The sequence below is a fragment of the Haliaeetus albicilla genome, chromosome 12 (genome assembly GCF_947461875.1).
Source record: "Haliaeetus albicilla chromosome 12, bHalAlb1.1, whole genome shotgun sequence".
Lineage (NCBI taxonomy): Eukaryota > Metazoa > Chordata > Aves > Accipitriformes > Accipitridae > Haliaeetus > Haliaeetus albicilla.
The window spans coordinates 8,710,700-8,733,226 of NC_091494.1; the positions used below are offsets into that span (position 1 = coordinate 8,710,700).

The 22,527-nt window shown below is 41.4% G+C and overlaps 1 protein-coding gene across 4 annotated transcripts in view; it reads left to right on the plus strand.

The window, feature by feature from the left end:
• Window positions 1-17,636, plus strand: part of DAPK2 (death associated protein kinase 2) — a 56,207-nt gene extending 38,571 nt beyond the window's left edge. For all 4 annotated transcript variants that reach the window (XM_069797962.1, XM_069797964.1, XM_069797963.1 and 1 more), the window contains 7 exons: window positions 2,063-2,201; window positions 5,350-5,479; window positions 6,515-6,563; window positions 7,258-7,284; window positions 13,442-13,594; window positions 14,982-15,027; window positions 15,941-17,636. In XM_069797962.1, the coding sequence (XP_069654063.1) occupies window positions 2,063-2,201; window positions 5,350-5,479; window positions 6,515-6,563; window positions 7,258-7,284; window positions 13,442-13,594; window positions 14,982-15,027; window positions 15,941-16,576 (1,180 nt within the window). In that variant the 3' untranslated portion in view covers window positions 16,577-17,636. The remainder of the gene's footprint in view (window positions 1-2,062; window positions 2,202-5,349; window positions 5,480-6,514; window positions 6,564-7,257; window positions 7,285-13,441; window positions 13,595-14,981; window positions 15,028-15,940) is intronic.
• Window positions 17,637-22,527: the final 4,891 nt, after the last annotated feature.

Here is a 22,527-nt window from a genome sequence, read left to right on the forward strand (position 1 = left end):
TACCTTAAGGAACAGTGACCAAGGAGATTTTACAGGGTAAAAGAGAGAGTAGTGTGCCTGTGTGGTTAAATTCCAGAAAAGTACAAGAAAGTATCCAGGTACTGCTGGCTTCCTAATGACAGGGCCATAGTGCCTGCCAGAGGTGATTGCTTAAGTGCAGTATGAATAGAAATCATTAAGGAAACAGAACTTGCCTGCTCTCTGTATGCAGATTTCACCAAGAGACCACCAGGTTTTACTTACAGATTTCTTTACTGGCTTGTCACAGTCAGCTGTAATAATTTTTAAACTAATGAACCAAGGCTCCTAAACCTACTGCAATACGGAAAGGAGACCGTGTTCCCTGGCTCCTGAAATCCACAGGGTAAAGCAAAACCTGTCTAGCAAGGCTGATGGTAGTGCTGACACCCTTGGTATGTGTCACCTAAAAAGAAAATCAGAGACCAAATAAGAGTCTCAGGCTAAGTAACTGAGATTAATAGGAAGGAGGAAGGCAGCAGCCAGAGACAGCAGTTGCAACATATTCCTGTGTCATATAAGCTTATTTTTGTTCGCCAGCCATTTGGTTGTAACAATCAAAACATCAAGTGACTTCTGCCCAGGTGAAGTGAGGTGACTTCTGCCCAGGTGAAGCGTCCTGTCTCAGGTTGCTTAAAAAGTTTCTGACTATGCGGGAGCTGTGAAAAAATATCCAGTAATCAACGGTGAAGTCAATAGGCCCTGTGTAAATCTCTGCCTTTGGAACAGCAAGGAATGCTGTCACCCACAGCAACAGTAGAAGCTAAGAAATAAGCCCAATGTCTTTGTGGCTTTTGACACGTTGTTTTTGTTTGCAGTTGACTTCTCTGCAGTTTTTGTAGCTGTTCACAATAGTTTACTCTGAAAGAGGCAGAGTTAGGGAATCACCATCTTGTCACCACCATTGTTGTGTAGGAGCCTGGGGTCAGCGGAATGATTGCACGAAAGACCTCTGCAGTGTACAGTGTGATCTAACTTGTCTGTGAGTCACAGCACTTACGTTAACTTGAAGCATTTGAACCTGCCAGTTCTTTTACAGGTATTTCATCAGACAACAGGGCCAAATACTTGTTTTCCAAAATGACTGTTAGATCTCTCAAGTCTTGTGCTTGCACTCTGAATGGTGAGCACAGATGGGTGACACACCTGAGCCCAAGAGCAACAACCACTTTGTCAGTGCCCCCAACAGTAAATTTGATTGAGAATAAATCAATAATATCAATGACAATGTGAACTGGAAACAATAAGTGTAAGCATAATTAAATATCTAGATCATCCTGTTTCATAATATATACAAAAATAGCACTGGAGCTCTCAATACAAGGCACAAAAATGAAAATAAAAGTCTTATGTACTAAATATGCATGGAATGTATTTTAATTTTGATGTGAAAACTCATAGTAAGTAATGGCACTTCCATGAGTTGGGAAAACAATTTTAGGTACCTTCCAAGCTGCTACAATCTGCTTTCTTTTAAAAAATTCAGCACAAAACAAATGCTTTCCTGTCAGTTATGTCGGGCAAGAATCTGTACTGGAACAGTGTAATGGCTGTTCTAGAAAGGAAAGAAATTCTGTTGGCAGATCTTATTGCCTCATGTTTCTGATGGCAAACAATAAGAGAAGTAATTCTTAAACAGTCGTTGACTATTACAACTTGTTCTATTTCCTCTGTCTCATACAAAATGACAATGTTGAAAAATAGCAGTTGAAGTGGTTAACATCAAAGTCTACCTATTGAAATATGTACATGTCTATAGATTCATCAAACAATGTACCTTTTTTTGGTCCTTTATAATCCTTGACAAATCAAACCTTGCAGCATCAATGAATTAGGGAAAGCTAGTCTTTAACTTACAGGGGAGAGAGCTGAAGCCAAAAGGAAGTTTTGGTACATCTGGAACCAGAACACAAAACTCTAGTCTGCAAGAGTGGCCTTTTTCTAACTGTATGGAGGTTTTTTGCTGCTTCAGTTTCTGTGCTTATGTTTATTTTATGTCTTACAATGCAGTAGACAGCAGGACGTTTTCTGGTGTGTTTTGCAGGGTTTCTGGAGGAGAACTTTTTGACTTCCTGGCACAGAAAGAGTCTTTGAGTGAAGAGGAAGCAACCAGATTCATCAAGCAGATTTTGGATGGTGTCAATTACCTTCACTCTAAGAAAATTGCTCACTTTGATTTAAAGGTAAAGATGCTGATTTAGACTTACTGTTTTGATGACAGACTGCACCTTCTACGATTTGTTAGATATCTGTATTTGATAACATGCCTAAAATAATAGGTAAGACCATTTTAAATGCCCTTCACAGCTGAGTGCTCCAAGGAAGACAATCTCCTCTATCAGGCCTGTGGTAACTTTTGGATGGGCCTATATATTTACTGACTGAGAAAAAGAAATTGTAAGTCTTCATCCTTCAGCTGTTTGTATTTGTGGTATCATCCAAAGCATGCTGTGAAGAAAAAAAAAATTAGACATAAGAAATGCATTTTTGGGAAGAGGAGGGCCAGATCCAGCTACAAACAACTGTTGCTGCTTCCAATCCCCACTGTGTTTAGAATTACGTGAGGCGTATGTGTCATCCAGTCCAGTCTGGTTAACAGAAAGACTTCTTGCTTTCTTAGCTGCTTTAGGGTCTTGAAAGCACATCACACAGAGCTCTCTTCCTACCATATCAGGTTACATCTGTAGCTTTGGTCCTTGACCTTGATATCAGTACAACTGGCCTAGACAATAGAGAAGAGACTGTCTCTCTCTTCTTTTGATTGTGGCCTCCCTAAGTGAACATGCTTCTCTGAAGCTAGGAGTCTGTTGTCCTTGGGAGTGAAACTCTTTGAGACTAGAAGGAAGCGCTTTCTCAGTAGCAGACTCACAGCTACAGAACTGGCTGCCTTAAACATTGCTGCTTCCAGAAATACATTCAAAATGCACTTATCCTCTAGGAAAAAGTAGAATAAAACAGAGGAGGGAACTGTTTTAAAATGAAGGAAAAAGGAAGAAACTCTACTGCTAGATTACATGTTCCTTGTCCTAACTTTAAATCTAGGTTAGTTTATTACCGATTACTAATTATGTGTGTGCTATAGATAGACTTCTCCCAGATTCTCAGGATATATATGCTGATTCCTTATGCTAAATGTGTGTGTAATGCTCTCTCAGTCTTAAATTGCTTGGTCTTGCGTCAGTGATAATGGCATATATGTAGTCGTTGCAAGTGTTGCAAATCACATCTAACCTAAGAAACTGGTTAGCAAACTACTGTCCAAATCTTCACAGGGTACATGTGAAAAAGCATAGGAGATGTGGGAACATATAAAGGATGCGCACTTGATTTTGAAATTACTTCATGAATCCAGAAGCCAAAGACTGAAAGTTTTCACCATGTATTAGAAAACAGTGTAATATCCAGTGGCATGAAATTATTGTAAGAATATAGGTGCAACTTTTTCTATACTGATCTCTAACTATGAATCTTGATACTTAATAACAGTAATGTCAGGTGGTCAAGGAAGATGTTACAGGAAATGTGAGATAGACATCAGAAAGGATAAGTAAAGAATCATTTCACTAATGGTGAATTTCAAATGACTTAAAACGTATTCGCAGAATAACTGTCCTGGATTTTGTAGGACCGGGTTTGGAGTTTTGCTAACAGTAAATTAGACATGTATTTTTAAGCAGTGATCTGACTAGGTAGAGGATTATTCATAATTATCTCATCACTTGCTAGGGCTCCATCGACTGTAGTGGAGCTACAGTGACTTACACCACCTAAGGAATAAAACAGTCCAAAAGGTAGTGACTGTGACTTTTTGCCATTTCAGTCTGTTCTGTCTGCTATAAACAAGCTTACATCATGTATCTGGGGTGAACGTATATGCCCTAGATCCATGGAAGAAAACCAGACTTGTTAGCCTGAGGCTAAAATATTCTTGGTCCGATGACTATGACAATAAATTATTCATATGGTCTCTTTCCAGTGCAGCTCTGACTGTGAGTATGTGTTAGCAGGAGCCGCTTCCATGTTAGGATCTGCTGTGAAAAGGCTGCCAGCAGGGAATCAAACTGTCTCACTGTTGCTCTTGAGCTTATGATTAAGTTATGACAAATCAATGCATTAAAGCTCTTCATGGGAAATAAATTGAACCGGTAGTTTACTCTGAAACCTGTGAAATAGGGCCATGGTAGGGAGTAACTAAGGCTGAGAAATTTAGTTGAAGAAATAAGTTTATGAAATATCTGCTATATCTGGTAAAGAAAGTCAAAGTCTGCAGCTGAAAAATTAGTTTTAATTCCACAGTTCTAGCTTTGGCTTTTCCCTACAATGCTGTGAGAAATGCTACGTGTTCTTTTAATAGCTTACTATTGTATATGAGCTAGGACGTCTGATCCCAACTTTTTCCATTTTCTGGACTGTTCAGATAGCAAATCCTAGATCTTTTCTGGCCTTGTAGTTGCAGCTGTGAATTTAGTCTCAGAGAAGAGCATTTTCCTTCCCTAAGTAGATTAAGATGTGACTAGAATCCCTCAAGAAGCATTTGATAAGACATCTTCCAGTGGGTTACAATACAGTATAGGAACAACTGGGCAGAAATAGTGATGTTTCCCAGTGTAAATTCCAAGAACAGATTAGTAAAATTGCTGTCAATCAAGATATTTAGTGATGCAGCTCTCCTTCAGGATCAAGCAATGGCACTCTGTCTCTGCACCAGGTATCTGCACTGCTTCAGCTACCTGCTAGCTGCTGTTCTGTGTGCACCAGTTATTGTAACTGAGGCAAATCCATGGGGTCAGGGTGTGACATCTTCCCAGGAGGACTTGCAGGTCAGGGATATATTTTCTGTTTTAAAAGGGGAAAAGATAAACTGAGCTTCCACTTTGTGTTACATCACAGTGCTGCTGGGCCGATAATCTAGTGGCATTATCTTGTCAGATTAGGGAACTACATACAGTTGTGTTAAAAACTTCTGTCTCATTTTGGAAAAAAAGGGTATCTTGTTTTCATCCTGGCAATAGCCATCATTAAGAAAATAAGCTTAGGAGTGCTAACAGGAAGATAAAGGTAGTTTTTGCATGAGATAAAATTAAAGGAATGAAAGTATTGCTCGTAGTAGATTTGCTTTGCTTTTATGAAGTTCAGGTCCATTCAATGATGTAAAATTTTACAGTTGTCATCCCTTTCTCAATAGAATGAATTGTAAATGGTTAGGCACAGGTATGTATTTCTTGTTCTACAGTGTTGTGTATGTGAAGAACAAAAAGCACTTGAGAACTCTGTTACTTTCCCAAGATATTAATATTATAATAACAGTGATCTATTTATTATTATTTTTAGCCTGAAAACATTATGCTTCTAGACAAGAATATCCCTATTCCACACATCAAACTCATTGACTTCGGCCTGGCTCACAAAATAGAAGATGGAGTCGAATTTAAAAACATTTTTGGAACTCCAGAATTTGTAGGTGAGTGACCGACCCATTCCTTTGTCTCATATTGCAAAGCCAAAAGGTGCTTTCTATAAACCAGATGTGCTACCCCTGTGAGAGTAGGTTGCTGCCGAATAAATATTTAGAGATGTAAATTCAGGATTGAGATTACGAAACCCTGCAAATAGAAATTATATTTTTTTTACTTGTTGCCTGGGGCAATTAAGCTCTCTGCATTGTAGTACACGGGTACACAATTACATGGGTATCTCTAGCATGGCTTTCTAGATAAACCTGCCTCACACTGTACACCTGTTGCGTACACTCTGTACAAAACCCTCACCTCCCCTTGCATTTTTCCACCTGATTCTCTTTTTGTTACTCACTGATCATAATTCTAATGTCTCTCTTGGATTTTAGGTTAATCCTACTCCTTTCTACTAGTTTCAATTAGAAGTTTTGGGGGTTGGGATGTGGGGAGAGAATTGTAATTCATATTCCAGTTAAACTTGACTGTTACAGATACCTTTTTTCATCTCATTACCTGACCTTGGTCTTTTCTCTTGCATGCAGTCTTATATGGGGATGTTTTCCAATGAGGAAATGTTTCTTATAAAGATAATAGGGTTTGACATGGATAGCAATGTAGTCTGGCATGTAATTTCAGCCTCTTGCCCAAGAGCTGTTTCTGACTGGTCATTAGAAACTAGCTTTAATGGCATCAGTTAAAAACAAAACACAAGCTCAGATTCTTAGGGGTAATAGTATCCTTGAGAGGTGTAATAATTTGTTATTTGTTATAATTTGCACTGCAATTAGTATATAATATCTGCTTCACCCTTAGTCTTGAGTTGCATTATGCTCTGCGTTACTCTACGTAATCTCTTCTGGATGCTTGTGAACTTGAATTCCCATCATGGCTACAAAACTATAAACAGTGCATCCTATAACTACCTTTCCTTTTCCCACCCCCCCTTTCTCCCTCTTGGTAATTCTTGACCTGCTACTCAATCCAGCCTGGTAAAAATTTGTTACTTCAGTTGCTGATATTTGATTAATTTTTTCTTACAGCTCCAGAAATAGTAAACTATGAACCGCTTGGACTAGCTGCTGATATGTGGTAAGTTTTTAATGTTGTTTGGGGTTTTTTTTCCCCAGGTTGCTCTACTGTTACTTTTTCCCAATTTGCTCTGAATAGAATCCATTCTACTGCAACAAATTAAAAACAAACAGGACAAAAAACTTAAGTGCAGTTAATAACTCTTTGTTCTGTCTTTCCATTTTTATTCCTTTTTTTAAAAATTAGAAGATAGGCATTTAATTTCTTTAAAGTAACAATGAAAAACTTTAATGATGGCAGCTATAGAGTTAACAGTTTGCCACTGTCCACTGCGGAGGAGCACTCTTGAAACAAAACATGTTCCTGTAGCGTTTGTGACAGCTTTATTTGTAAGACCACTGCATGCAGAGGACACCTGAGTACTAATCTGATCTGCTGCGAAGGCAGGCAAAAGAAGTCACCCCAAATTAAACATCCTTGCTTCTATTTCTTTGGTTTTTTGATGTGTACTGTAGTAAATACATGCTAAAGTAGAAATACATAAAGAGACTTCAACTATCCACATTACTTGAAGTTATATGTAAAATTCACATTTTCCCCGAAACACCATTCTTTGAGAGATACTAGCAGTTATCTAAAACCATGATGGCTGTCCTGCCTGTATAGCAGCTACTATTGACTTTTTCATATTGTGTACATTAAGAACAATACAGGTCACGCAGAACCCCTGCAATTAATCTCCTTTGTTTTTTAGGAGCATAGGAGTCATCACCTACATACTGTGAGTACCTTAGATTCACTCCTGTAGAAGTGTTCCTAAAGCTCTATTGCACTAGTACAATACAGCTCTTCCCTTTAGTCATTTAAGAAAGGAGCTGCATACACGGGGTGCGCAGCGGTTTGCCTAATGCGCAAATTTATCCTGCAGCCTTTTCAAGTTTAAAATAAGGGGTAGAAGAGGGGCATTCTGAGCAGATGAAGAACAAATGTCTCTAGCATCACTGGGCATTTCTGCTTCTTATGGGACCTCATCAGCTCCAAATGGTAGAGGATGGAAAAACCCAAGCATGTTGGTTGCTCATAGAGGTGCTATGAGCTACCAGTGTGTGGAGGAATAGAAATAGCAAATGTCATAGTACCATTTACAAGGTGAGTTATTTCAGGTGAAAACAGGGAAGTTTAATTTGCTTGTAAAGGCAGCAGTCTAGACTATTATGTATAAATATGGTCACTCATACTCAAAAAGGTGAATTTAAGCTGAGATAGGAGCAGAGGAGTTGACCCTGGGAACTGAGAATTTATCTTACAGGAGAAAAAATGGCTTGTTAAAGCTAGTAAAGCGAAAGCTAGTTGGGAGTATCACTGCAGTCAGTAAGCACAAGGGGAAAAGAAGCTGTTAGAATAAAAGCATGTCAACGAGTGATTAATAAATAAAAGCAGGAAATCATGACAAGCTCAAACTCTCACAGAAATGAAGTTCTGTGGGCATCCTGAGGACAAGCAGTTGAGAGAGTTTTAAGATGGAGCTTGACAATTTGTGAAACTGCTTGTGTGACAATGGTTGCATACAATGGAGGGACAGCACTCATTGCTTCAAGAATTCTTTCCTCTGGTTTGATATGAGAACTACAGAAGTGGCCAGGGATCCTTGGACCTAACTGCTTCCATTGAAATCAAGCTCCTGTGACTGCTGGGGAGCAGTGCATGGTGGATACTGCATGCTTGGAAATGCCTCTCCCTAACGTTCGTACCCTGGGGCTTCTGCTGTTCCTTATAACACTCAGAGGACTAACTTGCTGCCAGACTTAAAGAAGGTGCACTCTAGTATTAGAGGGATTTGCACTACACAGCTCAGGGGTGAGTATAGGAGTATGGAGGCTTGAAGGGTAGGGATTGTCTTTTCAGGGTGGAAAAAAATGTGGTGGAATTCAAGATCCTTAGGGCAGCAAGGAGGGCACACAGCAAGCTCTCTACCCTGGACTTCAGGAGAGCAGACTTCAGGCTCTTCAGGGATCTGTTTGGTAGAGTACCATGGGATAAAGCCCTGGAGGGAAGAGGGGCCTGAGAAAGCTGGTTAATATTCAAGGATCACCTCCTCCAAGCTCAGGAGGGATGCATCCCAACAAAGAGGAAGTCAGGCAAAAACGCCAGGAGGCCTGCATGGAGGAACAAGGAGCTCCTGGACAAACTCAAACACAAAAAGGAAGCCTGCAGAGGGTGGAAGCAAGGACAGGTAGCCTGGGAGGAATACAGAGAAATTGTTTGAGCAGCCAGGGATCAGGGTAGGAAAGCCAAAGTCCTGATAGAACTAAATCTGGCCAGGGACGTCAAGGGCAACAAGAAAAGCTTCTGTAGGTATGTCAGTGATAAAAGGAAGACTAGGGAAAACGGGGATCCTCTCCGGAAGGAAACAGGGGCCTGGTTACCTGGGACATGCAGAAGGGTGAGGTACTCAATGACTGTTTTGCCTCAGTCTTCCCTGGCAAGTGCTCCACGCTGCCCAGGATGCAGAAGGCAACGACAAGGGACTGGGAGAATGAAGAACTGCCCGTCATAGTGGAAGATCAGGTTCGAGACCATCTAGTGAACCTGAAGGTACGCAAGTCCACAGGACCTGATGAGGTGCATCTGCGGGTCCTGAGGGAACTGGTGGATGAAGTGGCTAAGCCACTATCCATCGTATTTGAGAAGTCATGGCAGTCCAGGGAAGTTCCCACTGACTGGAAAAGGGGAAACATAACACCCATTTTTAAAAAGGGGGGAAAAGGAAGACCTGGAGAACTACAGGCCAGTCAGTCTCATCTCTGTGCCTGGCAAGATCAAGGAGCGGATCCTCCTGGAAACTGTGCTGAGACACATGGAAAACAAGGAGATGATTGGCAACAGCCTACATGGCTTCACTAAGGGTGAATCCTGCGTGACAAATCTGGTGGCCTTCTATGACGGGGTTACAACGTTGGTGGATTAGGGAAGAGCAACTGATGTCATCTACCTGGACTTGTGCAAAGCATTTGACACTGTCCCGCACAACATCCTTGTCTCTAAATTGGAGAGACATAGATTGGACAGATGGACCACTCGGTGGATAAGGAATTGTCTGGATGGTCGCACTCAAAGAGTTGCGGTCAACAGCTGGATGTCCGAGTGGAGACCAGTGATAAGTGGCGTTCCTCAGGGGTCCATATTGGGACCGGCGCTGTTTAACATCTTTGTCGGCGACATGGACAGCGGGATTGAGCGCACCCTCGGCAAGTTTGCCGATGACACCAAGCTGTGTGGTGCGGTCGACACGCTGGAAGGAAGGGATGCCATCCAGAAGGACCTTGACAGGCTTGAGAGGTGGGCCCGTGTGAGCCTCCTGAAGTTCAACAAGGCCAACTGCAAGGTCCTGCACATGGGTTGGGGCAACCCAAGCACAAATACAGGCTGGTCGATGAGTGGATTGAGAGCAGCCTGGAAGAGAAGGACTTGGGGATATTAGTGGATGAAAACCTGAATATGAGCCAGCACTGTGCGCTTGCAGCCCAGAAAGCCAGCCGCATTCTGGGCTGCATCAAAAGTGTGGCTAGCAGGTTGAGGGAGTTGATTCTGCCCCTCTGCTCTCCTGAAACCCCACCTGCAGTACTGCATTCAGCTGTGGGGCCACCAACATAAGAAGGACATGGACCTGTTGGAGCAAGTCCAGAGGAGGGCTGGAGCACCTCTCCTGTGAAGAGAGGCTGAGGGAGCTGGGGTTGTTCAGCCTGGAGAAGAGAAGGCTCCAGGGAGACCTTACAGCTGCCTTCTAGTACCTAAAGGGGGCCTACAGGAAAGCTGGAGAGGGACTTTTGACAAGGGTGTGTAGTGATAGGACAAGGGGTAATGGCTATAAAGTGAAAGAGGGTAGATGTAGATTAGAGGTAAGGAAGAAGTTCTTCACTGTGATGGTGGTGAAGCATGGGGACAGGTTGTCCAGAGAGGTTGTGGCTGCCCCATCCCTGGAATTTTTTAAGGCCAGGTTGGATGGGACTTGAGCAGCCTGGTCTAGTGGAAGGTGTCCCTGCCCACGGCAAGGGGGTTGGAACTAGATGATCTTTAAGATCCCTTCCAACTCAAACCACTCTATGAGTCTGTGAATAAAATCCACTTTTGGGCTATACTCAAGGCTTAGACCCCCAAACCTGTAAAAGAGCTATGGTGAGATTCAGTGCAACAAATTCCCTTCTGTCCTGTGGTGCAGAAAAAGATAGGGATACTGGCTGAGCCCAAGCTCAGGTCAAGGGGTTTAAATATTGTCCAGACCCTTGGTTTTTATCAGCACTCTGGTCTTCAGTGACATGTGTCCTTAACAGGTCATTAAACTTCGTAAATTGCTGGTTTTGTATGTTCATAAGTGATGAGAGGAAAACTTAGGAGTTGAAGGTAAGCAGGTGGGAATACTTACCATGTGGTTACAGTGGTGCACAGATGGCCAGGTGCTCTTGAGGTTTTTCTTTTGCATTGAGAATTCAGTCCTGGGGGCAGAATAATGAAGTGCGTTTCTGTACTGTATCCAGTGTAGGAGGTCTATTTTACCTGGTTGGCTAGTAATGGTTGCTGTAGTAATTAAGGTTGAAAATTTGTCTCCCTACAAATGATCAGAAAAAAAGAGCATGCTTTATATGATGGGAGGAGTCAGCTTGCATGATATGCTATGTACTAGAAATTTTGTATGCCTTTAACTAGTATTGCCTGTTAATTTTAAAGCCTTTTGTTCTGACGAATTCTGAATAAATGGGGTGTATTTAATGATACCACCTACTTTAACAAACATGGCAGCCATCAAGCAGATGCTATTATGAGGTGCAGAGAGCAAAATGCCTACGAGTCCTTAGTTCAATAACCAGTGGAATGATTCACTGGGTTGCAAGGGCAAAGCCTTAATTATTGGGGTCTGCTGTTAGATGTTTACAGGCACTGAGTCAGGATATAACAAAAGTCATTTGCATTAGGTGTAAGGATTTGAGAATCCTCCCATTTCACAGACTTCAAAACTGAGTCCCAAAGAGAAAAAAATAATTCAGAGGAGAATAGAGCACTGTTGGCTTTGGCTTCCAGCGAAGGGCCAGAAGGTGGAATTACAGCTGCTTCATGGCACGATTTTGGGAAAGGGAAAAGAAACCAAGGCTCTAGGGCAGGTTTCCAAGCTTTAGTTTTGGAACAACGCCCATGGTCTGTAGCAAGGTGCATGCTTGTAGCCTTCTTTGTGGATGACAGAAGTGGAACAAAAGCTTAAGAAGGGAGTATGTTAACCTGTTAAGAAGTGAGATTGACTGTGGCTTATGGGGTGAAATTTACTGCATCAAAGACAACCGGAGGACCTCACTCATGCTGCCTTGCTGTGTCAGCTGCTTTGGTGTCATTGTGTGATTGTAGAGGGAGAGGAGACACTTTATGCACTGAAATGTTTATTCTGTGAATAAAACAACACGTGGTAGCTGGGGACTGGGCTGAATGGCCCAGGTGGTCCCATCTAACTTTCTGCTTACCCCCAAATTCCCAGTCAACATGGTAGTGGCAATACAGACAGGCTAAAAGGTCTGTTGAGCAGGATCATGCAAGCAAGCAGTTTAGTATTCAAAACTTCAATTTAGATCCCAGGAGTTTGCTGCAGTCCCGTTTTGAGCCCGCTGCATCCTGAAACTATGCTGTCAAACCTAGACTAATAGATAAGCATAATAATAGTCCAGAAGATTTTTAAAAAGGGATGGGATCAATTTCCTTGGTATAAATAACATTTCCTGTAAAACCAGACTTTTGCAAGTCAGCATCCCTGTGGACTGGGGGAGGGAAGAAGAGGAGGGGAGGGAAGGCAGGGCAGGAGGAGTCTGAAATGAATCTGTTCTGACCCTTGAGTTTTATGGAGCAGGGGTAAATAGTCATCAAAGGTGAAGGTCGTCAGTCACAGTTGAGAGATAGGCAAAGCAGGATAAAAGCTTCTTCTGTCAAAGTAAAAATTGCTGAATGGCATTTTATTATGATGCTGTCTCCATTATATCCTTGCAGTTGGAGCAGAGTGCCAACAGAGTGAAATGGCCTCAAGTTGCGGCAAGGGAGATTTAGGTTACATATTAGGAAAAAAATTTTTACTGGGAGGGTTGTCAGACATTGGAATAGGCTGCCCAGGGAAGTGGTTGAGTCACCATCCCTGGAGGTATTCAAAAAGTGAGTAGAAGGGGTACTTCAGGACATGGTTTAGTGGGCATGGTTTGATGGTTGGACTCGATGATCTTGAAGGTCTTTTCCAACCTAAATGATTCTATGATTCTATGAAATTTTGCATTGTTCAGAAACAGTTGGATTTTATTGCAGCTAAAGTCCTTTTGTTTGTGGATTCCTTTTAATGACCAGCATGGCCCTACCTCTCTGGCAGAGTTGGCCCCTAGGCAAGGCCACGCACCTGACTTCCAATCACGTGTTTGTTGTATTTTGGTTCCAGCTGAGAAAGGTCTCCTGGCTGAACTCACTGTGCAGGGAACTTGTCAGTAGCTTTGCAGACAGAAAAGCAGTAGGGGCAGGGCTTTTCCTACCTGAAGAAAATCTATAGAAACACTGCTTTATCCCCTTGAAGCTGATAGAAGCTTCTACCTGGTAGTGTTTATGGGTTCACAGGGATCGAGACTCTCCTCAGCTGAAGCCTTTTCTAGTTAGGTTAGTAATGACTTCAATGAGACACTTAGGAGAATTTGTGCATTTCTATCTGTGTGCACACATTAGTGCTGCACTAGAGACTTTCAAGAGGAGTCTGACTCATAACCACAGATGTAGTGAGCCAGAGCTGGACCTGTTATTTCCCACATGGCATGGCTGCTACAACATGAGATCCACAAATGTCCTGAGAGTACACAATCACTGTAATTTCATTAGAGGACCTCTGCTGTTTATTTTTTCCAATTGATTCTTCTTTCTGGCTTATCTAGACTTAGTGGTGCATCGCCTTTCCTTGGAGAAACTAAACAAGAAACGCTTGCCAACATCACAGCTGTGAATTATGAATTTGATGAAGAATTTTTCAGCAATACCAGTGACCTGGCAAAAGATTTTATTCAGAAACTCCTGGTGAAAGATACACGGTAAGTAAAAATTCAGAAAGATCCATTTGTTTCAAAGATAAACCTAGTGAAAAGTAGCCTGACGAGTAATCTGCAAAGCCTTCCCTCCAGTGTGTATTGCTATTCAAGAGCAAGACAGGAGGATGCTGCTGTGCCCCTAGTTAATCACTGCACCCAGAAACCCTAAGAAAAGGAACTAAATCTCCTCAGTTAAATTTCACTTTTGGGACTGAACTCTAACATGAGTCAAGCTGGTTACAATAGAGTGTGTAGGTGAAGGGCTGAAAATAGGGTATAAAATCTCTAGTTCAGGATAACTACCACTCCAATATTTCAGTCTGTTATGAACTACTTGCAAGGAGGTGACATGATCCCACAATATGCTCCCAGTGGTGCAAGGGCAGAAAAATCTTCACATGTGCTCATAGTGGAATTGTTTCTTAAGTTTCTCTGCATCTGTTGCAATCACCTAGAATTTGCATGACACCTATGCGGATCTTTATTCCCAGTTTATAGGAACCACAGACCTTTTTTTAGTTTTTCTTCCTTTTAATAAAGTGCATGCTGAAGTAGCATCTCCTTCCCCATAACCCTATTTATCCTGGAGGGAAGTCAGGCCATGGCAGTTCTTTCTAATGGCTTCATTAGGGGAGAAAATAGGTGTTAGAGGCAAGCCGTTTAGTCAAGATTTCTGCAAATCCTCAGGCCTTAGAATAGGCTGGAGTAGGTGGGGTTTGATAAGAGCTATGCACAGGTCTAGCAACCTCGTTTTAAGAAAGGACAAGTCAGCGATATTGATATTTGTCCCATGTACAGAGGCAGTCCCTGTGCAATGCTGTGTTTCTGCCTTTGATTCTCAGTGGTCTTAATGTGCTGTTCACCAAACTGCTACAATGCAGAAGGAAGTTAGAATTGATCAGGTTTGATTAGGTTTGAAGTATTCCTCTCAGAAATGTTGCTTTTGGGAAATGGCAGCTCCTGCAGTGATGTAATACCACGTTCCAAAGGACAGTTTTGATATAATTAACGTTGTATACCTTAGTTCAGACACAGTCGTAATAAAGGTGTATGGAAATAATTTATTTTCTAAGTGTATAGGATGAACAAAACAAAGTAATATTTTTATCACTTTTTATGGAAGGGTACACAAAAATACCGGTAGATTTTGATCAAGTAAGAATTAAAATTGTGTGGAATGAGGACAGCACCTTACTGAAACTTAGAACAGTTACTAAACTACATGCAAGCAGTATGTCTCATAGAGAAACATAACCCTGAAATTTGAGAATTAATCCTGGCATTTTCTTGATAAATGCTTCATACGAAACCTGGGAGAAGCGCAGGTCGATGGACTTGTGTACCAGGTATTTCTCATTCAAGAGTGGGTTTTTTTTGTGTTGTTTTTTAGGAAACGGCTTACAATTCAGGAAGCTCTGTCTCATCCGTGGATAATGGTAAGACTGAAAAAAGAGACAGATCTTGTTTTTTACCATAAGCAAAGCAGAGATGATATTCACACTCTTATTGGTGTGTTAAATGGAAAACTGCCCTCTAAGTACTTAGCGACCCTAGGTGTCTCAAAGAGATCTACCAGGAAGAAATTGGTTGGGTCTGACTAAAGCCTTGGATTTCTGCAAATGAGTTCTTTTATTATCTTAACTTTCGAAAAGAGGGTGACAAAGCTTTGATGTTTGTTGCATGTTACAGTATCCTACATTAGACTGGGCTTTGCAATTTTTTTCCATCCTTCTCTGTTTGTGTGGACATATACTACGGGTTGGGTTTAGTGCTTTCTTGAGCTGAGAGCTGACTACAGTCCATGTGGAAAATAGAATTTTTCTCAAAATATAACTGCTGTACCAAGTGTGCTGATTTGCTTACATTTGTGTGTCTGTATGTATTTTTTCATCATAAACATCACTTGCTTTTGTGGATAAGTCTCTTACTGAAAATACATTTAGCTAATCTCAGCATGACTAATGAGGGTGTCTGAAATTCAGTTTTTGCTTTGCACTGCACAAAAACATTAACTGGAGTGGTTTCAAGATTGTTATTTTTCCTCTTATAAATATTGATAGCTTTGAGACTGTTAACTGCTAAAAATTAACATGAAAATAAATTGCGGCCCTGTTATTTACACTTATCACATTGGAATGAATGCACATCACTTGTCATGTTTGTTTTTGGGTTTGTGTGTTTTGGGTTTTTTTTTTCTTTTAATCAAATGCATGAAGGAAAATCTGTGGGAGCTAAGAATCTCCCAGCATTGTGGAAGTTCAGGCTGCATCCTCTGTGTAGAGTTTTTTAATCACTGCATGTCTTGTAAACATTCAGTAATATTGGTTCCTCTGTCTGACGACTCACCAGCTGAAAGAAGAAACAAAAGTCCAAGAAAACAAGAAGGTTGAGAACACACAGCTGAAGACAAAACGCCTGAGAGAGTACACCATAAAGTGCCATTCGAGCATGCCTCCCAATAATACCTACATCAACTTTGAGCGCTTTGCCCGAGTAGTAGAGGACATTTCACTTATGGAACAGGGTTTCAGCACTTTGGCTGCATCCCACGATTCCTTGCAGGAGGACATTGATGCTCTGGTTTCCATTTATAATGAGAAGGAAGCTTGGTATAAAGAAGAGAATGAAAGCGTGAGGCACAAGCTGTCTCAGCTGAAGTATGAATACCGTAAAATTGAATCCCTGAAAAGATATCTACAAGATGATATCAAGACTGTAGGCGCTAGTCTTACAGGCATAACTGGGAAATATGCTGATCTGCAGAGTCAGTATGAATCTCTCAGTCAAGAACTTTCTGAGGAACTCAAGTGGATACAGGATTTAATGAGTGGTTTTCAACTGGAAAATGAAGCCTGTGTGAATGGAAACTTTGACTCTGTTTTCAAGAAAGATATTAATGAATCACTAATGGAGCTGTTAAATAGATCTCGCTCTGAAGAATTCCTTGCAGGGTTGAATCTTGATGTAGCAGAATCAAATCAGTAATGGCATAGATCAGGTTAGGTGCAGGGTTTGCTGCCTCTTTCAATGTACAGCAGTTTAAAAAGTTTTCAGTGCATAGATTCTACACGAAAACATCACCTAGAACCAAAATAGAAATTCTGATATATTGCAGGAGATGCTGACCAAAACCATAAACTCCCAGTGGTTTGTAGTGTTGAAGTTTTTCCCCCATATTTGATGTCTGAACTTACAGGAACTAGATTATCACAGTTGTACAGACACATCTAACCCTACAGTCATTTGCACTGCCTATATCATACTACTTTGTGTATTACAGTTCCTGAAGATTACTAAGTAATTAACCTGGAATAAAGAGTAGGTCAGTCTGTACTTACTAGAAGCTGGGTGCCTGGAAACTAATAAAAATCTCATGCTAGCATCTGTGGTTGGATGAAGGAAACAGTCATGTAGATCTGCTGGAGGCAGTTCTATAGACCATATGAGAGAAATATTTGTAAAGGTGAAATCTGTCCTGTAAAACAAAGTAATTGCTGTAGTAATTTAACATTTAGCAAGTCCTGTGGAAATTTTGTGTGAAATGGCTGCTGATGAAGAAGAGTTAAGATTATTTTTTTAGGCCAGTTATGCAGGATGAAATCTTTTACCATCAAAGGTGTTACCTGTTGATTAATCCATTGTTTTAAAATTCAGCTAAGTTTCCTGTGCTATACCAAAGAAATCCTATTCAAAAGACACAACTGGGAACTTGTAATGAACTGATCAGATAACTGTGTATGTAATTTTACAGTGCAAATATTAATTTGTGAGTAATAAGTGATAATATAGACTTCTGGTTTGCTTGCTACAGTAAAGAAGATGACAAAGCTACAACTAATTTAATCTATGGTGTGGCATTTGAGACTAGTGTTCTTGCTGTGAAGATTTTTTTTCTTAAGTTTAGAAAGTAAAAGAAAAGTTGGCCCAAATTTGAATCGTGCCCTGCTGTCTTGTATTTCAAAGAAGTCACTTGGTTATACTGTATGATTATGCACAGATGTACCCATCTTGGTTCTGGACACAATAAACTGTTATTTATGCAGGATGCAATTGTTCCCTGATGGTGTAGTTAGTGACTGAAGAAGAGATGTCAAGCTTCTGTGTACTGAAAAGAGTTGCCAGCCTAGGTTCTGCAGCTAGTTTAGAGCCCCTTTGCTTAGCGGTATGAATTTTCTGCAAGGTGACTGTTAGGCAGCTAGAAGAATCAGTGAGATAGTATCCAAGCATCCCTGCATCACTGCTCAAGTCCATCTAGAGTGGATCTTTATATATATATTAGAGTATGTCTTTCACTGCCCAGCCTCCGTCCTCCTTTTCCAGAGAAGTGAATGACCTAACTGAATTGAACTGTTGTTGTTCATAACATTATTAAGAATAATGTTTCCTACTTTGAGATAGAGAGATTAAGCATACTCTCATCCAGTTTGTGTAGAGTACAGTGGACCCATCACTACCATGTCCTCATAAAGATGTGCAGAGGGTGGTGAAAATTCAGAGTTCTGAAAACGGTTATTCAATAGGGGTATTGTTATTCCTGTCATTGTACTTGGTGGAGGATGGAAACTGGATGTGCTTGCTGTGGCATCTTTGCACAAGATGTAAAATTTTCAAAAGCTCTGAAGTAGAGAGGATAACCAGGAGATGTCCCTAGCAAGCTGGTGTTGATGGTTGGGGAGAATTGGCTCCATTGTGACAAATAGTATTGAGAATTTTACATATGTCCATTTTTTATTCTCTCAGAACACTTCAGTCATCACTTCTGCAGGTTCCTTTGAGCTGGAAGACCTACAAGATCCTGTCTAGGGGAACCGGAACACAGGATTTTTTTATGAGGGGGAGAGTTTTAATCCTTAAAAAGTAACTTAAAGCCTATTGAGAGTTAATATTGCAGAAAAGACTCTCAAGAAAGAGAGTCTGCCTTCCCTCAGCCATGATCTCATTCTCTGTTCACGTAGTTTTTCTTTATGAACAAATGCACTGGCACGACAAGAAGGAATGTTAAATGAGGCCACTCTGTTCCTGTGTGTGTTTGGGTGAGGTTAATATTATTGTGACTCAGTCCTTGAGGCTAGTGCTCTCTGAGCTGAAGGAGGTCACTGACATACTGTTTTTGAGAAGATATTCTGATGATTGAGAAAATGACAAGGTCACTGGTTTGCAGGTTATTTAGAAATTGAGGCAGTTATTAACAGTCTGGAATACTGTCAAGTGAGCTATTTTGATTCAGTGATGGTTCTACTGCTGAAAGGGCAGTCAGAAATTTTTCATGATGATTGTACAGCTGACATTTAGCCAGTGACATTTTTTCCACTTAAAATTGATTTCTAGTAGGTGTTTTGTACCACCATGCTAGTCATTTGCAGCATGAGAAAGTAATATTTGATGCTTAAATGTCCCACTTCTGTTGTATGCAAATGATGTATACATCTAAATGAGAAAGAGGCCTAGCTGATAGCTCGGCTCCTTGAATTACTGCTGAGATACCTGCACAAATGCTATACCTATAGCATGTTGTTGTGGTTTCAGCCCAGCCCATAACAAAGGACCACGCAGCCGCTTGCTCGCTCCTCCTGCCTCCCTCCGGTGGGATGGGGAGGAGAATCAGAAAGGAGAAAAGAAAAAAAAAAAAAAGGAACCTTGAGGGTTGAGATAAGGACAGTTCACTTGGACAACACAGAAAGAGAAGTTACAACAACAACAACGGTACGAATAAAAGAATATACAAAACGAGTGATGCACAATGCAGCTGCTCACCACCCGGAACCCGACACTCTGCCACTTCCCCCACCGAAAGCCAAGTGAGAGAGGACCCCCCCAGCCCGCTCCCCAGTTATATACTGAGCATGATGTCGCATGGTATGGAATAGCTCCTCGGCTAGATCAGGTCAGCTGTCCCAGCTGTGCCCCCTCCCAGGTTCCTGTGAAAATTAACTCTATCCCAGCTGAACCCAGGACACGTGATGAGAAAAGTGAATTTGTTGTCTCATAAACGTTATCAATTATTTTGCTGAAAAAAAGTTTAAATTCTTACTGATGGGTCTTCCATTCGCCTTTGGTACTCTTGCTTCTTCAGGTGTCTGGCTTGGTGGTTGGATTCCAGTCAGTATAAATATTTCTGGGTTATCCACCTCCTAAATGTGCAGATCAGAACTGCTGGAATGCTTGTCACTCCATAAACTCCATACTCTTTTAAGAGTTGATTCCTGGCCTTTCTCTTGTCACTTTTACCAGATCTAGTTTTGAACCTTTTTTTTTCCTCTCAATCTGTCGAATACAGTTTTCTGGTCTATGCAAATTTTGAAGTGGTTTTGGAGTTCAAAGGCACTTCATTTGCAGGAGGACTGCGTCAGGGTTTGTGGAACATCTGTTCCTTAACGCCAGACTGGACACCAGATTGGCATCCAAAAATTTTAGGCACGTGTCTGAATCCTGATATGTTTTTTTTTTCCTTCCTATTTTTCCATAGGTATTGTAATCCTTTCCTCATATATTTATTGCCACGTTATCAATGTCTTGTGTTCTCATACTCGGCGTTGTTAAAGGACAAATCCTGAGGTTTTTTCAGATATGCTGTAGCATGTATCCTCATCACCAATACTAAATGGCAGCTAACTTTTTCCCATTTAATTTCTGTGATGTCAGGAAAACATACTGGAGTAAGTTTGATGGAATGCTGTGAAAATGGTTAAGGAATTGGAGTGTCTGTCAAAGGGGGAAAGGCCAAGAGAGCTGGGATTGTTTAGTGTCAAAAAGAGAAGGCTTGAGGGGGGATCTTCTCAATCTGTATAAATATGTGGTGGAATGGAGTGAAAAAAAACAGAGCCAGGCTCTCCTCAGTGATATCCAGTGACAGGACAAGAGGCAACGCGCACAAATTGAAATAAAGAAATTCCATTTGAATATTAAAAAAAGCAAATAACCTTGTTTACTAAAGGATCAGTCAAATACTGGAACGTGTTGCCCAGAGGAGCTGTGGAGTCTCCAGCCTTTGAAACCCAAGTGGGATGTGGTCCTGGGTAGCTGCAGTAGCTGACCCTGTCCTGAGCAGGGGGTTGGACTAGATGATCTCCAGAGGCTCCTTCCAAACTCAACTATTCTGTCATTCTTGGATTGTCCAGTGTTGACCAAAGCTGGTCATGGATTTAATTTTCTTGAGCCACCTTCTAATTTTGCTTGGGATCTGTCAATCTCAGACTAATTGCAGAAGATTACTCACAGTGGCAGGTTACCTGATCCTTCCTGAGATTTTGATATGCAGACAGGATTTTATTCACCAGCTTTGTGAGACACAGGAAAAGGGCTACTCTCTGGTACCAGTTTAATATTTGGGTTGTAGAGTACAGCTAGTGCTCTCCGAAGTTATTCCGTATTTCACATTCACATGAATTCACATGTTCTCCATCTTCAGATCTGAAATGACTGCCTCAAACTTACCTATGATGTTTAAATCAGTCTGGTAAAAGAAAAACATGTAAAAGCACAATTCAGAGAAGATGTGCCAAAGTAAAATGAAGAGCCACATGCTAGAAGTTAGGAAGGGGCCCTAATGTTACCTTTGGTTTTAAAATATCCTTGTAAAGGGCAAGATGTGGAAACGTCTATCTGAAAATTTAGAAGGTATCACGGGACCTGACAGTGTGATGATGCTGGGTTTAGTCCTATTCTGTCATGATTTTTAGCAAGCATGCGCAAAACCCCTGAGCAGCAGTGTGCTGCAGTGCCATTGATGCGCTGACAACAGCTCCATCTCCTTACTGTCAGGCCTCTGTAGAACCTTTTTGTTGCTCTCCCAATGCCTTTCAGAAAAAGGGACTTGAATAAAAGCTGGCTGATATGAGCTCAGTCCAGAGAAAATGGAGATGGTGCAGGTGTGCACTGAGAAGCACCTTAGCAGCTTTACAAAATGAAAGCATTGCTTTAGCACCCTCTAGCATCCCCTTAGTTACCTCCCTCTTTTGTTTGGCTGTCCTTCATCCTGTCCTTTGGCTAGAAAAGCTGTTCCCAGACTTTTTGTTTGGTTTTCTTGTGTGTGGATCATTATGAAGCAGAAGGCAGAAGTGGAGGCTGGAGCAAAGTCCATGCCATGTGATACACCTTTTGTGCCAGGTCGAGTGGCTAGAAAGCGGCAGCAGTGGAACTTCTGAGAACGATTTTGTGCCTGGGATCAAGTGTGACCACTGACTGTATGCTAGTTTTAGGATTTTGTTTGAGATCAAAGGGGTCCTGTCCAGGCACAGGGTGGAATAGATTTCATTATTTTTCTTCTGCTTTTACCTGTATGAATCCACAGCTTCCCCAGACAGCATTCTTTCCAGCCAGCTCCAGAGCACATGAAGAATCTTATGTATTTCATGCATCAGAGGGAGCCAAGCAATAAAATTGCTCTCTTATCTTCCAGCCAGTGGACAAGAGACAGGCTTTGGTTCGGCAAGCATCTGTTGTTAACATGGAAAACTTCAAAAGGCAATATGCTAGAAGGCGATGGAAGGTATGACAGCGAGCCTTTAATCCGTCTCATATCAGGCTTCCCAAGCCTGATGGGGTCAGAGGGCAAGACAGAGCTGGAATGTAAAATTTTAATACACAGTAGATAAATGAAATGTGTTTGGATATGTCTGCACTGCACATGTGTGGTCAAATTCTCATTATTCCTTCTCTCCACAGCTTTCTTACCGTATTGTGTCATTGTGCAACCACTTATCTCGTTCGCTGGTGAAAAAGGTCCTAATACAAGAAGAAAGTTTGGTAGGTACATTTCTCAAATGGGCAGAAGAGAAGGACCAGTTTTACTGTGCAGTGATTTTTTGCTGTCCTTATATGGATGCACAGCCCAACAGGATGGCAATGGTTTTGAGTGGGAAACCAGATTGGACAGTGGCATCCCTTCTGTGTCTTTAATGCTGCTGTAAGTTGTGCTACTGTGACAGAAATGTTGG